This window comes from Xiphophorus couchianus, chromosome 21 (assembly GCF_001444195.1).
Source record: "Xiphophorus couchianus chromosome 21, X_couchianus-1.0, whole genome shotgun sequence".
NCBI lineage: Eukaryota > Metazoa > Chordata > Actinopteri > Cyprinodontiformes > Poeciliidae > Xiphophorus > Xiphophorus couchianus.
The window spans coordinates 9,745,198-9,760,354 of record NC_040248.1 but is presented as its reverse complement, the minus strand read 5'-3'; the positions used below and the strand labels follow the sequence as shown (position 1 = coordinate 9,760,354).

The following is a 15,157-nucleotide window of genomic DNA, read 5'->3' as shown; positions in this document are numbered from 1 at the left end:
ATAAAAAGCATCCCCTACTTCTCAGATTTGTATTTCTGAAATATTTCAAGAAGGATGAATGCTTTTGTAAGGTACTATGTAAAATTAACCTCTCAAAAATTCTTGGATTATTGGAAAACTATATCACACATTCCAGTCTTCATGAGAATGCACTTATCTTCTTTGTGGTCAGTATATATAAATGTAGTAATTTAACATCAATTTTGTTCTGAGTGTTAATGCAAGTTTTCCTCAAAACCTACTCTAATGTAAATTTGATTTAGTTTAATGAGGGACATTAGAACAATATCTCATTCTGCTTTGGAATTGTTAGTGTGTTGCATTTGGAAGAATAAGTCTTGGCTTTGTTACCTGATATTGTCTTCCTCTACGCTGACCACAATGATGGGGTTTTAGAATATTAATTTAGTATTTGTATTCAACAAACACTATGGTCTTGTTCCTCCGGCCGTGGCTTTATCAGAGGGATACCACTGAATCAGCTGATAAGCTCGCTTTTGCTTTGCAGTAGTCTCTGTGGCCTGTGGAGGAAGAGAAGATGGTTTCTAATGAAATAACTTGACCTTTATCTATTTGGCCCTGTTTATGAAGAGCACCATCCTGCATACTGCCCAATGTGGTACATACACACACACCGGAGAAACGCATATGTTATGCCAGTGGTTCTTATAATGCTTCTTAAGATCTGAAGAAATTCTGCATTGAACAAGAAAATGTACATTTTATTAAGTGTTTTTTTTTTTTTACCACTACAAACTTTGAACTACCCTGTCCTTGTTAATGAGCTTACTGTAATAGTCCTCTCAGAGGGCTGCAGAGGCTCTATCTCGTTTTCAGGATGAATAAGCATGAGTTCAATGGTAGGTGGTCGTTCTCCCTGGTGTTGTCTGGTTATTGAAGCACTTTCTGTTTTCAATAACTGCTTCAGTTTTGGGGGAGGGGAATACCTAATGACCCTTAACTCTACAATTATTAATCTTACACCCTTTGCAGCTCTTCATTATACGATGCATGTAATCTGTTTCCAAATTCCCTCCTTGCTTTTTTGTAAATGGTGGGTGAAATGTTACGTCCGTCAGTGTTAAATAAACCAATGTGGATGGTAAACTAAAACGGATCAAAAAGCAAAGCAGAATCCTGGTTGAAAACGTATTCTGAACACGAATTGCTGAAAGTAGCATACAGCAGCAGGTCACTGTGTAATGATTTTATGGTGACTGGTAAATAGAGAGTATTTGTCCAGCTTTGGTGATGTGCTATTTGCTCTGTTGGTGCTTTTATTGCACACATCTTGGCCAGTGCAAGTGTTGCTCCCTATCAGAGTAAATTCACATGATTCCTTTTTTATGTGATTCTCCCTCAAAGAAGAGAAATGAAAAAAAGTATGAAATACAATCCCTGCAACAAAACAAGCATGTCCTGTGAGGCAGCAACCTTCTTTCTGTGTGATACGCTTCATATTTCTGTTCACCGACAGGGACTCTCTGAGTGAAACCACTGTTTTTATAAACTTGTACTGCACTTGTTTTTTCTTTCTTTTTTGTCTTTCTTTGTTTGTTCATCTCTGTTCACGACTTATCGAACAAGGAACCAGTATTGAACTTCAATGTATATCATTGAGATGGAAGGACAAATTCTAGGTTATAAAACAATTTTACAAACTTTAAACATTTCAGAGATGTTCAATCCATTATCTCACAATGAGAGAGTATGGTACAGATGCAAACCTTTCAAGACATGATCTTTCATTTAAACTGACAAGGAAAGTATTGATGAGAGAAGCATCAAGGATGCAGGTAGTAACTTTAAAGGAGCCACAAGCCATTTATTGGACAAAGCAAAGGAAATAAGATGCTGTGATCAGATGTACCAGTGTGGCACACTTCCATGTTTCTTTGCAATATATTTATAATCCTTTATTGTTTTCATTTAACTTTACAGTTATGCACAACTTTGTGTTGATCTGTCACTATCACAATACCCAATTAAATAGACTAACAATTTTGGGATTAATGCTTTTGCACGACACTGTCATGTTTGAATTAGATAAAGATCTTATTTTAGTAGTGTAGATGAAATTTGAACATGCATTTACTCATTTTGGCCTCACAGCTAGTCTTCAGTACAGTCCTACAGGATGACATTTACAGAATTAGAAATCTGACCCTTTTAGAGAATATAATATCTGATGTTTTTTGTTTTCATATTCTGACAAATTCTAAGCATTGTATCAGACTTCTGTCTCTATTTTCTCTTTCATCTGTCCTTTGGTTTTCTGGTTGTGGCCTGGTTAATGCCTGTGTGCAGATAAGAGATGCAAGGGCTGTAACTGGCTGAGTATGATAACATGAACAAGAAGATTGCCCTACCCTATAAATTTCCCAAGAGAACTGTTTGTTATTGTTGCAATTTTGCCAGACCCCAGACCTCTGTGCAAATCTCTAATCTTGGTATAACGAAATAAAACACTTAAACATCTCTTTTTGTGAAACCACTGAATCTGACCGATCCCCATTATTTTTCCACAATTTGCCCCCGCAGTAGATTTATTGCACTTTCAGAAGTTTAATCGACTTCATTTGCACATGTTTTGTTTTGTATTTCAGGCATTGTGGCAGTTCTGTTTTGTGGCCTGAGTCAGGCAAAGTACACAAGTCTCAATTTGTCGCACGAGGGGAGTACAAGAACCAAACAGGTATATTTATTTTCAATGACTTCAACTAATCTTACTTCCACTTTCAATGAACATTTTTCAGTTTTGTTAATTCATACGGTCTTTTTATGCCAGTCTGTTTATCATCTCTGCACGTGAAGCCAGATATTAATTTCTATTAGTGTTCTGGTCATCCTGTAGATGTCTGTGGGGCAGACAACCCTCCACCTTATCTGCTTATAAAGCCTAGCACAGATGGGGACCAGCACTTCTGATATACTGAGCTGACAAGCTTCACAGTGGAGCAAATAAATCAAAAGTGTACACATAAACTCATCTGTGCATTTATTATGCATTATCACTGCCACGGTGCAGCTGTTTATCACGGAAAAGCTTTCTAAAAGGTAACACAGTTGAAGACCTCGCCTACAAAGTAGATCTGAACAGAGCAGTGTGTTTACTTGGCAGCATGCCTGTATCCATTATTTCATGTTTTATACATGCAGCTCCAGCTGAAATAAAAAAGGTACAAAGAGAGCATTTGAATAGTGAGTCGAACATATATTCTTTCACTGGTGCATCTCTGCTCAAAGCTTTTTATTGAAGCTTTAAACCAAAAAAAGCTTTATGTGACATAAGACATATTTCTTAAGTAATTAATACAATCTGAATGTCCACTTTATTGTTTATCAATAACATTAATTAATGGATTTATGAATAGACGAATTGAAAAATGTATTTGTTTTCAATAGAGGTAAATGAGATCTGTTGGATTTTTATATCTAGAAGCATCAAAAAGCTTAACCAACATTCTGTTTTTTTAATGCTCAACATTTTGTCTTTTTGTTTTTCACTTATTTCAACAACCCACCCATTTTCAGTAAAACACTTTTGAGTGTAAACCGAAAAAAGAATTGACTAAAACAACTCAGCCGTTGAACGCAAAAAGCAACGTGCCCTCGGGCCGCAGATTTCTGCAGCTGTTTCCTCAAAGGGAATAATGTCAAAACTGAATTTGTCATGTTTGTACAAATCTCAGTTTATTTAGTGAGAAGTCCTTCACTGTCAGACTCACATTGCATCTACATAGCATGCAGACAGACTTCCATAAATACTGATCTGCTGAAGGAGATGAATTGAGCCTTCATCTCAAACACCACTGATACCAAGCTGTTTTCTTGGACTGAAATCCTTTGGTGATTTATTATTTGATGTTAATGAACATTGAAACAAAGGGAGTTTAGAGGAACTATTTTAGGATGGATTTATAAAGCGCTCTGGTGATACAAAGATTTTAGCTGACATAAATAAACATACAGTAGCTGCAGAGAGCTGTTATGAATGTTGCTTTGTGCGACACAGAGACATTAATAAATGCAGACAGGCAATCTTAAAACATTAAGCAGACAAAAGAATAATAATAATATCAAAAGTAGATTGTTCCATCTGAGCTTTACAGTCATTGGCATGATGTCACATTAGTTTTATGATTTTAATGATGCATCTGAAGCATTTTACCATCATAGAAGAATATCATAACATGGTTTCAGGGTACATTTTCCAAACAAGATTTGGGTGCACATGTTTGAATTTATTGTAGACTTTATCTAATCTACACGATGTCAGAGTCATGCAGGCTCAACAGGTACACCCATGTGAAAAAACATTGATGTATGAACATTTCTAATGTAATAAGAATTATCATATTAATAGAAATAAGAGCTTGAAAACATCTGACTGTGTGTCATTAACCTATATAATATGTTTCTCTTAGTGAAACAAGTCACTGAAATTAATTTACCTCTTCATAATATTCAAATTTATGGAATATTATAATATATTTAGACTCTGTGCATGTAATTTAACCCTGTATAAATAAGAGGGAATTTAAAATACTATGAAGTTTATGTACTCAAAATGTATTTATTTAAGATCATACTGCAGATGTATAAATCCACTCCTACAAACATAACAATTTAAATAAATGCCATTAATGTCCTTTAGGAGTAGATGTAAAGTTCTGACCCAGGCTGTAACGTAACTCCACTAGCAAACAGCTTCACATATCTCCCCTCTCTCTCTACATACACTCTCATCTTTCTGACCCTCTCTCTCAAGATTCTTTTAATCCTTTTTTTTTTATAATTTGCAGCTCTTTGAAGTCCTCAACTTCCTCGGGGAGATTTTCATCTTCGGCTACATGGGATATATATGGTTTACATTTCGTCACCATGCCTTCAGAGCTCTCTTCATCTCTGGAGCATTTGTATCCTTTTCTGCAATGCAACAGAGTCTTTTCACCCCCTGCTGTGCAGCCTCTGGATTTCAGTCAGAACTCACTCTGTTTGATTTCTCTCAGTCTGCTGTACTTTGAGACCGATCCCTTTTTGTGCAGTTACTGGAACATCTTTCTTGTTTTCAATTTGGCATCCTGATCATCCCAACAGAGCTTCAAATAATAGAAAAAAAACAACCCAAATCTTAAGCTGCTCCGAAATGAATTTTTTGACTGCACAGATGGCATTCAGCTGCCTGTCTGTGCTTTAATTCTGCAAATTCACACTCAACAGTACATCTTCACTATAAAATTCCCATAAATTTAAGTAGGTTATTTATTATAATTATTGTTGCTAGCTTTCCATTTGCTAAAAAACTATTGGAAATTGTGCCTTATTTTATAAAACTCAGAAAGGAGGATCTTGTTGAATCTTTTATAATTTCTGTCTTTGCTAAAGGTAGACTCAATAAAATTTTTATTTTGTAACATATATTATTTAAGTTGATCATGGGCAGATTTAGCATAATTACATATTTAAAACAATTAAGAGTCTAATAATTATTGACTCAGCTCAGAAATGGAGACTTAGTTTGACAGCGCCAACTTTCTATACACTATTATCCCTATATGATTCCATGTAAGTTTAGGTGAAGACATTGTTAGATGCATGCACATTCAAAATTAATAACCAGGGCCCAATTGTACTCATACGTTAAAGTATTTTAATGTGTACCATTAAATCTTAAGCCAGATTTAATGCTTAAGCCAGGCAGATTTTTGACTTTTCAGAGAGAGTTGATTTCTCAGTCAATTCATTCCCAACTTGTTCACTGTGGTGCTTAGCAAACAGTGGAATGGAGACAAAACATTGGTATGCAAAATAAGTTAAAATATTGTTCTGATTATCATGCAGGCTGAGACTGAGAGTAACATGCAGCGTTTTAGGTCATGGAAGACGTCACTTTGGGAGAAATGAGACATCCAGTTCAGAAAACAAAACTCAGAGTGGTCACATAGGAAAGAGATGTGATGAGACTTCAGCAGTATTATATATAGCTTTTAAAAAACTGATGTACATGATAACAAAAGCATTAATGGTACCTAAGTTTCTTTGGCAAAGTTTGACTATGATAAGAGAAGTTTTATGCTCGAAGCTGCTTTTGTAGCCGTCAGCTTTTCTTTGTTGGAGAATGAAAGGGAGATTTCTTTGTAGGAACTGGGTGCTATTCATTGTACAAACATCCTTTCTTTAGAGCTGGCATAGAAGTAGAGTACGCCAGAAAAAAACAAAAGTGGCTGCACTCCAAGGAGTTGTTCTTTCACAGTCCACTGCTCAGACGGCCAGCAATTATTATTACAGATCATCGTCCAGCACAGGGTTAAAGGGGCTACAGAAACATGGACAGAGCAGATTCCTATCCCAGTGCTCCTGTTTAGTCTGAGTGGCTAGTAGTGGAGGAAAACGTATGACTTGAGTTTAACTGTTCTACTCTATAATATTCACAAAAATCTCACAATCATCCCCCACTGGAAGCTGACCGGGTTGTATAAACAGGAAGAAATGGAGATCAAAGACATCATGCAAGGCCGTAAACGTGACTATAAAAATGAAATAACCCGAGTCATTCACCCCATGTTAATCGCTCTTTGGCTATTTAGTAGATTTTAATCGCTGTGGCCTCCAGCCTCAGATGGTGACAATGGAGATTGGCTTTTATTGGAAATGGAGCTGAGATGGAAGTGCTTAATTACCTCCATTCAAATAGCTCAGAGGTGTTTGTTGGAGAGCGATGACTGCTTTTGGGAGCAGGATATTGCTTTTGAAATTCCATAGGGTTCAGAAGATTTAATATTGACTGCAGGATGCGAGAGAACTCTGTTTTAGTAATAGCTCTGTCAGACTAACGTCCCCTGTCGTAGATATTGATGCTGTTTTTATTTCTTGCATCATATTTGAATTTCCCTTGAGAAAGACTAAAATCTATTCCCTCCATGAATCTAAAACAAGGTTACCTGTCTGCACAAATTACTCTCATCAAAAATTAAAAAGGATTTGAAAATATGTTTGGCTCTCTTTAGCCCTGTCCTCTTAGTGTCACAAATGCAGATTGTCACATAATAACAAGAAAACCTTAGGTTCAATCAAGGTCAGACGACATTAAAATAGGGCAATTGGAGCTTTTTGACAAAAGACACTAAGTGTTTTCAAAATGGCAGCTATGTCCCTCATAATTGCCCACCTATTATCTTCTGTATTACTTCCCTGGACACTTAGCATTCAGTCCCATCCTGTGTGCGCCATCAAAGTGGATGTTTAGATCTGAGACAGCTGGCAGTGCCTGATTGGTTTTATGCTTCTGCAAGGTGCCACACTGCTGCATTTGCATCATAAACACACATTGTTTAGAAATCATTTTATTAATATACACTTGGAGTTTGTGTTCGAACATTCAAATCATATCACAGTTGAAGCTAGAGGTTTGCATACCCTGTATAAAAAGATATAGCATGTTTTTCTCACAATCTGACATTAAATTAAACTAAAACCTTCATGTTTTAAGTCCATTTTGATTACAAAAGTATTTTAAATTTGCTGTCAGAATAATCAGACTTGCAAGTTCCCCTCTTTCAAATTTAACAATCAACATTATGAGTAAAAAAATTGAAGTTGCTTTTTGAGTTATGGTTTCTTCCTCAAAGAGTAGTCTTTGCTTTTTGCCTGGAAGTTAAGTACATTTCACAACACATCATATTCATCTCTGGGACATAGCTTACCAATTCCCTCCCTAATATCTTGGCTTATTTTGATGATGTTACACAAGCAGCAAGTTTTAGGTGTTACTTTGAAATACATGTTAAGGTTCTCAATGAAAAACAACATTTCACATTAAGTCCCTTGCAGTGATCGGTGCTTATATAATTATTTTTTAGAGAGCACTAAATAGAGTTCAGCTTTGTCTACATTTTAAAAGTTACTTCAGTAAAATTATGTTTAATAATATTGCACCAAAATCATATGTTTAATGAAATAACACAAGATGGATAATCTAGAGTTCAGACTAAGATTCATGGTTTTATTCAAAATAATGTGTTAATGTGTTTAATGCTTAGATAAACTGAACATTTTTACCACCATAAGAATTAATTTACTATATTGCCTTGTTAATTAGAGAAGCATTTATATATGTGATGACTTGTGATGAAAATAGCACATTTTGTTTGTTCACAGGTGAATTTCATATATTGTCCTTAACCATACTCAATTCCTGCAGTTATCCATTTTTATTTCTAGAGCCTGCAACATCTACCCTTTGTCTTTCCTGATAAACCTGGGTCGTACAAAGAAGGTTTCCCGCAACTTCCAAAACTTTATGGTGTTTACAGGTAGTGTTTTCCTCAACTTCTAATCATTACTAAGCCTTCAGCATTAATACAGTTGAGATTGCTGGAGTGATAAATGTTGGATTTGCAATCCTTTTTTCTGCAAGTTTTGAAAAAGAAAACTTTCCCATTTCATTCATCCCATCATTCATCCCCTGCAGCTACTATTGTTCGTGAGGATGATAAGGGAAGGTGTCTCTTGTGGCACGAGTGTAACACAATGTCTTGATGAAGTTAGTTTGACAGGCACAAATGCCAACACCTACTTAAAGCCTTTAATATTTCATTACTTTTGCTCCTGAGGGCAGTTCTGCTTAAATGGATATATTCAGAATCACCAATGTTTTTATTTTTCACTCTTACATTGCTAATTTTTGTTTAAGGTGATGTGTATTAATCATTACCTTTATATAGGTGTGTTTGACAGTAATATTTCAAATATTTTACAGTTAAAAGACTAGGGAAAGGGAACGAAATCTTTTTGTAGAAAGTAATACACCATCCTGTATGTTTGCAGGTCTGACCTACTTTACTACTTATGTAAGAATGCTTCCTTATGAAAACCTATTATCTTGCTGTTTTTCTTTCTTTTTTTTTCATGTATCCACCAATATAAGCAACCAACATCTCCCCCATTTTTCCCCATGGAGGTTGATGAATTCCCATGGGACATTTTTGCTATTACGCTGTTCATCACACAATCTAAACTATTTGTTGGCCAAATGGTTTATGGTGACACTGATAGTCGGAGTGTAATCTGTTTCCCTTCTATGGCCTTATTTTCTGGATGGCTTGCTGCCTTTTATAAATAATTGTTGTTTGATAGTTTTCTGGTAGTTTTTCTGGTAGTATTTCTCAAAAACAGCTTTGTTTCCCATCTGTACCCAGGTTTAAGAGGGGCCGTTTCTTTTAGCCTGGCTGTAAGAGACACTTCAACAGAAGCACGGCGCACCATCCTCACCACCACTCTGCTTCTGATTGGCTTCACCGTCTGGGTGCTGGGTGCAGCTGCCGATCCCCTGCTGGGCCACCTGGACCTCAGGTCAGTGTTTGCTGGCTATTTAAAGTCTGGTTCTGGTGTTGGATATCTGAATGTTCCTCTTGCTGAAAAATTTTGGAAAAAAAACAACTATAGTATGGAGAAAAACTGGACAAAAGTGCCCATTTAATCGCAAAAATGTCCCGTGAAGAAAAAACTAAAATAAAGCAGAGTGATGATGCTTGGATTGATTTAATTGGGGTTTTCTTGTTGATGCTGGATGTTGTGCTGATGTTCCCAGTCTCAGCTCACAGAAAACCTTGCATAGTGGCATTAGCCTTCTGTTACCAACCCTTTCTGAAGGATTTTAAAAACACAAGCCATTGGCAAAGTTATGGTAAAAAATTAAGGCAATTTTCTTACTGAAATCTTCGGCTTCCTTCAAGGTTTCATCTGTTACTCTATCAAGTAGGTAGTCTGAATTAAACATACTGAATCACTTTTGAAGTGATTCAACTAATTATGAATTAATCATGGATCATTTTGAAAGCTTACTGAGATATTAACTACAATAAGATAATTCACGTTGAAAGGTTCATTTAACATGTATTAATGTGCATGTATTAATAAACAGTTTCCTGATCATAACTCCTCAGGGATATAAAAATAAATCACCTAAAGACAATTTTAGGTTCATCTTGAATACCAACTTGGCTAAATATTATTTTAGCTCAAAGTAAAGTCATAGTGATCTGCAAAGACCTTGGCCAGAAGAGTGAAATGAGGTTAATAACTTTCATAACAGAAAGAGGAGCCTAACCTTAGGTGTTGTGGAAGTTTGTGTTGAATGTGCAGTAGTGCATCAATTGTTTAAAAACAACCTTGATTCATCCGTTATTTGTGGAGTTCTCCAACGATCCATTCTTAAATCAATTTTATACTAGACAAAGAAAATTTTTATAGACTGTATTGTAAGGACATTTTGCATTTCTTTTCATTGCCGATGATTGACCTATTTACTTTTGAATCACAGTTGTTCTTTTTCTTTAAAACCACTGTAAAACTGGGATTGTCCTTAATTTTCTCTATTTTAATGAGTGAAAAAAAACTGTAATTGTTTTTGGAGAAAGATGCAATTGCCCCACTTCTGGTACAGAGGTAGTAACTTTATGTGTCCGAGCTTTTCCTTCCATTGGTGGCATGTGTAGCACTGTGAAAAAAGTGTTTGCCTTTTTACAGATTTAACCTGATTTTCTTGTTTATTAATCACACTTAAATGTTTCTCATTAAACTAATTATAAAATCAGATGAAAGGTAAATGGAAAATGCCATTTTAAATAGCGATTTCCAATAATGCAGCCAAAATTATTTCAAGAATAAATGAATATTAAGTACTAAACTAAATAATCATGTTAAAACTACATTTGGTGTTATGCGGGTTAGCTATTTTAAATTAATAGTTGATCATTTCAAACATTAAAACATCTGTAAAAGGGGACATCCAAAGCCACTGCCTGAATAAATGTGCATTATTTGCAATATATTTAAAAAGTATTGCTATATAATGAGAATTTGCTAGCTGTTCTAGCTCCAAGTCTGAGCACAATCTGATTTGTGGATAGTGGGCAATAATGATAAAGGCAGGCCGAAGAGGTGGGAGGGATGTGGGGTGGTAATTAGTAACCTGTATTATTAAAGTGTAACACATGACCCAAACCATAGCGATATACTTTATCCCAGTTTCCTACATATTTCAGCAATGCCTGATGGAAAATCTTAAGGTATTTCTACAGTGTAAATATCAGGTTAAAGATTTCCTTTGTTGATCTTAGTAAATAAAACTGATATATATTATAGAGATTCATTACACTTCAAGTGTTTATTTCAGTTGTTTTTTATATTTATGAGTTAAATCTAATGAAACTCAAAGTTCTTTATGAGAAAAATTTTAAATGATGCACAACCATCAAAGAAAGGATTTAAAAATAAAAAGATGTACATATTATGGTATGTCCACATTATAACTTAAACATGGGAAAGACTCCTGACTTTTAAGACTGTTCTCCTGAATCAACTCAGTCCTATGAGGATTGAAGGATTTACTCTGTCATGTGGAAAATGTAGACATTTAGTTACCCAGCAATGCCTACATCAAAGGATTGAAATAGCTTCTTATAAACAATGAAAACAAAGTCATTTGTGAAGTCAAGCAAAACCTGGAATACCCCTGTTGTTAATGAATTGCAGGCTGGCTTTGGTAATTCAATTGACTCAGTTGTTTGTTCAAGGTTTTTGCAGCCAGACAAGTTAATTCCACAGTTATAAAGGGAAAAAAGAACCATTCTTTGCATGAAATCAAGCTAGACATAAGATGTATGTCCATAAAGTCAGATTTCTTTTGCTTTTGTACTTTCTTTGTGGTTCCTAGATCTGATCATATTCTTATCAACGGAGACTGAGCCGGTATGAAGGCCGAGATTGCATGATGTAATTCCCAACTTTCTGTGCAATCTGGCTGTCCTCTGAGTAAATCTCTGAATAAATCAAGCCATTCAAGTCCAGTAAATCCAAACAATGAACTAAGGATCTCCTGGCAGTTTCAAAGGATCTCCTTACAGTTTTATAATGGTGAAGCTGATTATTCAGCCTCTTATTGACTCTCTGTGGTAGCAGTTCATGATGTTGCCTTTGTTGACTTTTTTGTAATCCAAACTTAGAGTCTTATTGATCTTATTTTAAATAATAGAAAACATAGAAAGTGTTATGCACAACTATATTTTTTGATAGTTTATAGTATGGATTGATTAAATTTTTTCAAAGAAGCATTCTAGCTTCTGTCTAACATTTAAAGAATGACTTCTGAGTGGAAATTCCCCATGGAGGCAATACAAAAACACAGGAGTATAATGGTCCACTGTGATCTGACATAAAAGCAAAACACAGAACATGCAGCAACCTACTATTTCTGAAATGGCCTTTAAATTACCTTGCAGAGCCCACCTGAGAAGGCGTAGCGATAAATGCACTTCCATATAATCACTGATGTTTGTTTAAACCTTTTTGTCAGGGACTATAAAGCTGAGAATTGTTAGCTATGTGTTTTGTCTGTTCCCTAAAGATGTTTTTTTTAAATCAGTAAATATCTCTGAAGTTCTAAGCAGAAACATTGCAATCCTGATCCAGAAAATAGCTGTTTCTCACTTCCCAAACATCCACCTAGTGAGTATTATGTAACTCTTTTTCTAAATTATTATATGCTTTCAATGATTTTATAGTTTGTCACATACCAACACATTTGCATATCTGAACATCAGACAAGTGACAACACATTTAACTCTTTTACCCCTAAATAAAAAACAGTCCAACTACGCAAATGTTCCATTATTAGTAAACTGAGTCTAATTGTTTTTAATGTAATCTCAGAATTAATACAACTGGTCTGTCAAGGCCCCAGAGGTTTGTTAGAAAACATTAGGGGAGAAAGATGCTCTGATAGAATTAGACCACAATTGCACTTTTTGCTGCTAGATAGAAAATTCTGTCTGGCAGAAACCAACACAATGTAAAAACCATGGAGCACAAAACCTGTTGGATGATAATGCATGAGATTGGGGCAGAAATTCACCTTCCAGCATATAGACCTGAACATATAGCCAGAGCTATAAAGTAATGGTTTAGATTAACAGTCTGCAACGTTTACAATCCAAAGGAAAATTGTTTCCCTCAATTCTGCTTATTTAGAGACTCAGATGTTATATGACCTTTTGAAAAAGGAAAATGTATATTTTTTGATAATCATCTGCAATTTTTTTTTTCTAAAGAACCACTATTTAATAGAATGTTTAGGTTTGTATAATTCTTTTCTGTGGGATGTTAATATTTGTAAAAAAAATTGTTTAAAGAACCCCCAAGAAACATAAAGTAAAAGAAGACATAGCTGTTGCTTTTAGGGTTATTCTGCTGTGGAAATTAAATTTATTTATTTATCGACACACCTGTAAAATTGCCAAATCCTTCCTTTGGTATTATATTTATATTTAAAAGCATTAAATTTTGTATTTATCATTTCCAGTCAAAGTTATTAAGAGGCATAGTAGAAGGTCCAAAGAGCCATTTGCAGCTCCAAAGCTGCAGGTTTCAGACCCCTGGTTTAGATGAAAGCATATTGATTTCTTATAATGGTTGAAACCTAAATCTAATTGAGAGTCTTTGGCAGTGCTGGATAACTGCCTCTCCATCCAATCTGAAGCTATTTTTGCAAACATGAGTGAGCAGATATTTCACCCAGTAGATGTGCAAAGCTGTTAGGGAGACACAGCAGACTTTTGGGGTAATTACAGCAAAAGGTGGTTCTATGCTCTATTGACTCAGCCGCAGTTTCTTGTCCAAAAATTAAATCAGCTGCTTATATCCTTACAAATTTTGTTGGATGCAAACCATCTTTAAAATTATAGACTTCTGAAGAGCCAGAATATTTTTTTGACTATTCCTTGTTATTTTTCATAATCTGCCTAAAGTTTTTTGTAATTACTGGTTCAATAGAGCTTAACAAGACAAAATGAGAAGCTACGGGCAAAATTTAATCTTTTAATCTTAAACTGGTTTTTTGCCTTGTGTAACCAAATTATGTACCAGATTTAGTTTGCCAGACTGAACGCCAGCATTTAAGAAAGGAATCCTCAGATTTGATTAACAAAGTCACTTGAATATCCTTCTGGCAGATTTTAAGGGATGCAGTCTTTGTTTGACTAACCTTTCAGGCAAAAAGTAGAACAGCATACAGCTTTATATTTGTTGGCACCGGTGGCAAGACTTCTTGAAAACCCTTAAATAAATTTACATTTTATGACTGAAGAATTATCTTGTCATAAAAGCTAAGGTCAATGTAACCTTCTAATTTACAGTGGGGAAGAGCCCTACAAATATATATTTTTTAACAAACCACTTGTACTGTAGACATGGATATTGAGTGAATGTTTTAAATAAATGTAATGCATACTTTACTCTTAACATTGATCATACTGTTTAGAAACCTAAATTTAATCATCCGAGACATCTGATTTGTCTGGGACTTTATAAATGCAATCTAACACAGAGGCCCAATTGTCTTAGCATACCCTCAAAATGGCAGTAGCTCACATAATCAATATCAGATTAGAACATTTTTGCGTGGTCTGATGAATCTTGTCTACAGCTACAACATTGAGAGGGTAGGATCAGAATTTGGTGTAAACAAGGTGAACCAAATGCCATATACTGTGTTGTATCAACAATCCAAGTTGAGGGTTGCAGTGTAATGTGTGGGATATTTTTTCCAAACACTTTGGACCTCTTCATAATATTGGAGTATTGTTTAAACAACAAAGCTTTCTTAAGTATCGTTACAGACCATCTTCATCCCTTTAGGACCCCAGTTTACCCGTCTTCTGATGGCTACTTCTAGCAGTGTAATGCACCACATCACAATCTCAACTCATCTCAAACTAGTTTACCTGCATAGCAATGTGTTCACCTTACTCAAATGGTTGCTTTCTGAAAGTTTGTTCCAGTTTAACGAAGCATAAAATCTGAATGTTGGTCCTCTATGTTTGGCGGCTGGTATAGTTACCAGGGCTGCATTCATTCAAAAAGAAAAAATACAGTTGCTTGCAGTAACATGTTTTGTTTTTCCTTTTTGTGTTGGTGGGTAAGAACATGTAAATGAGCAGTCCTCGTAACCTGGAGGCTAATATATAACAGCTGGAGCCTGGCTAATGGCTGGTCTGTGTGTTCTGGATGGACAGATGGACGGGTGGAAAACCCATTCCTCTGATGTCTCTTCCTTTCCTTCATGCCCCACTGACCTCACGTCAATCACAATCTGACT

At 35.4% G+C, this 15,157-nt stretch overlaps 1 protein-coding gene across 1 annotated transcript in view; it reads left to right on the top strand.

The window, feature by feature from the left end:
- The window catches only part of LOC114136916 (sodium/hydrogen exchanger 9-like), a 75,974-nt gene that overhangs the window by 23,935 nt on the left and 36,882 nt on the right, over window positions 1-15,157 (top strand). Inside the window, exons 9-12 of the mRNA XM_028005325.1 lie at window positions 2,607-2,695; window positions 4,806-4,919; window positions 8,204-8,315; window positions 9,201-9,354. Of these exons, the coding sequence (XP_027861126.1) occupies window positions 2,607-2,695; window positions 4,806-4,919; window positions 8,204-8,315; window positions 9,201-9,354 (469 nt within the window). The remainder of the gene's footprint in view (window positions 1-2,606; window positions 2,696-4,805; window positions 4,920-8,203; window positions 8,316-9,200; window positions 9,355-15,157) is intronic.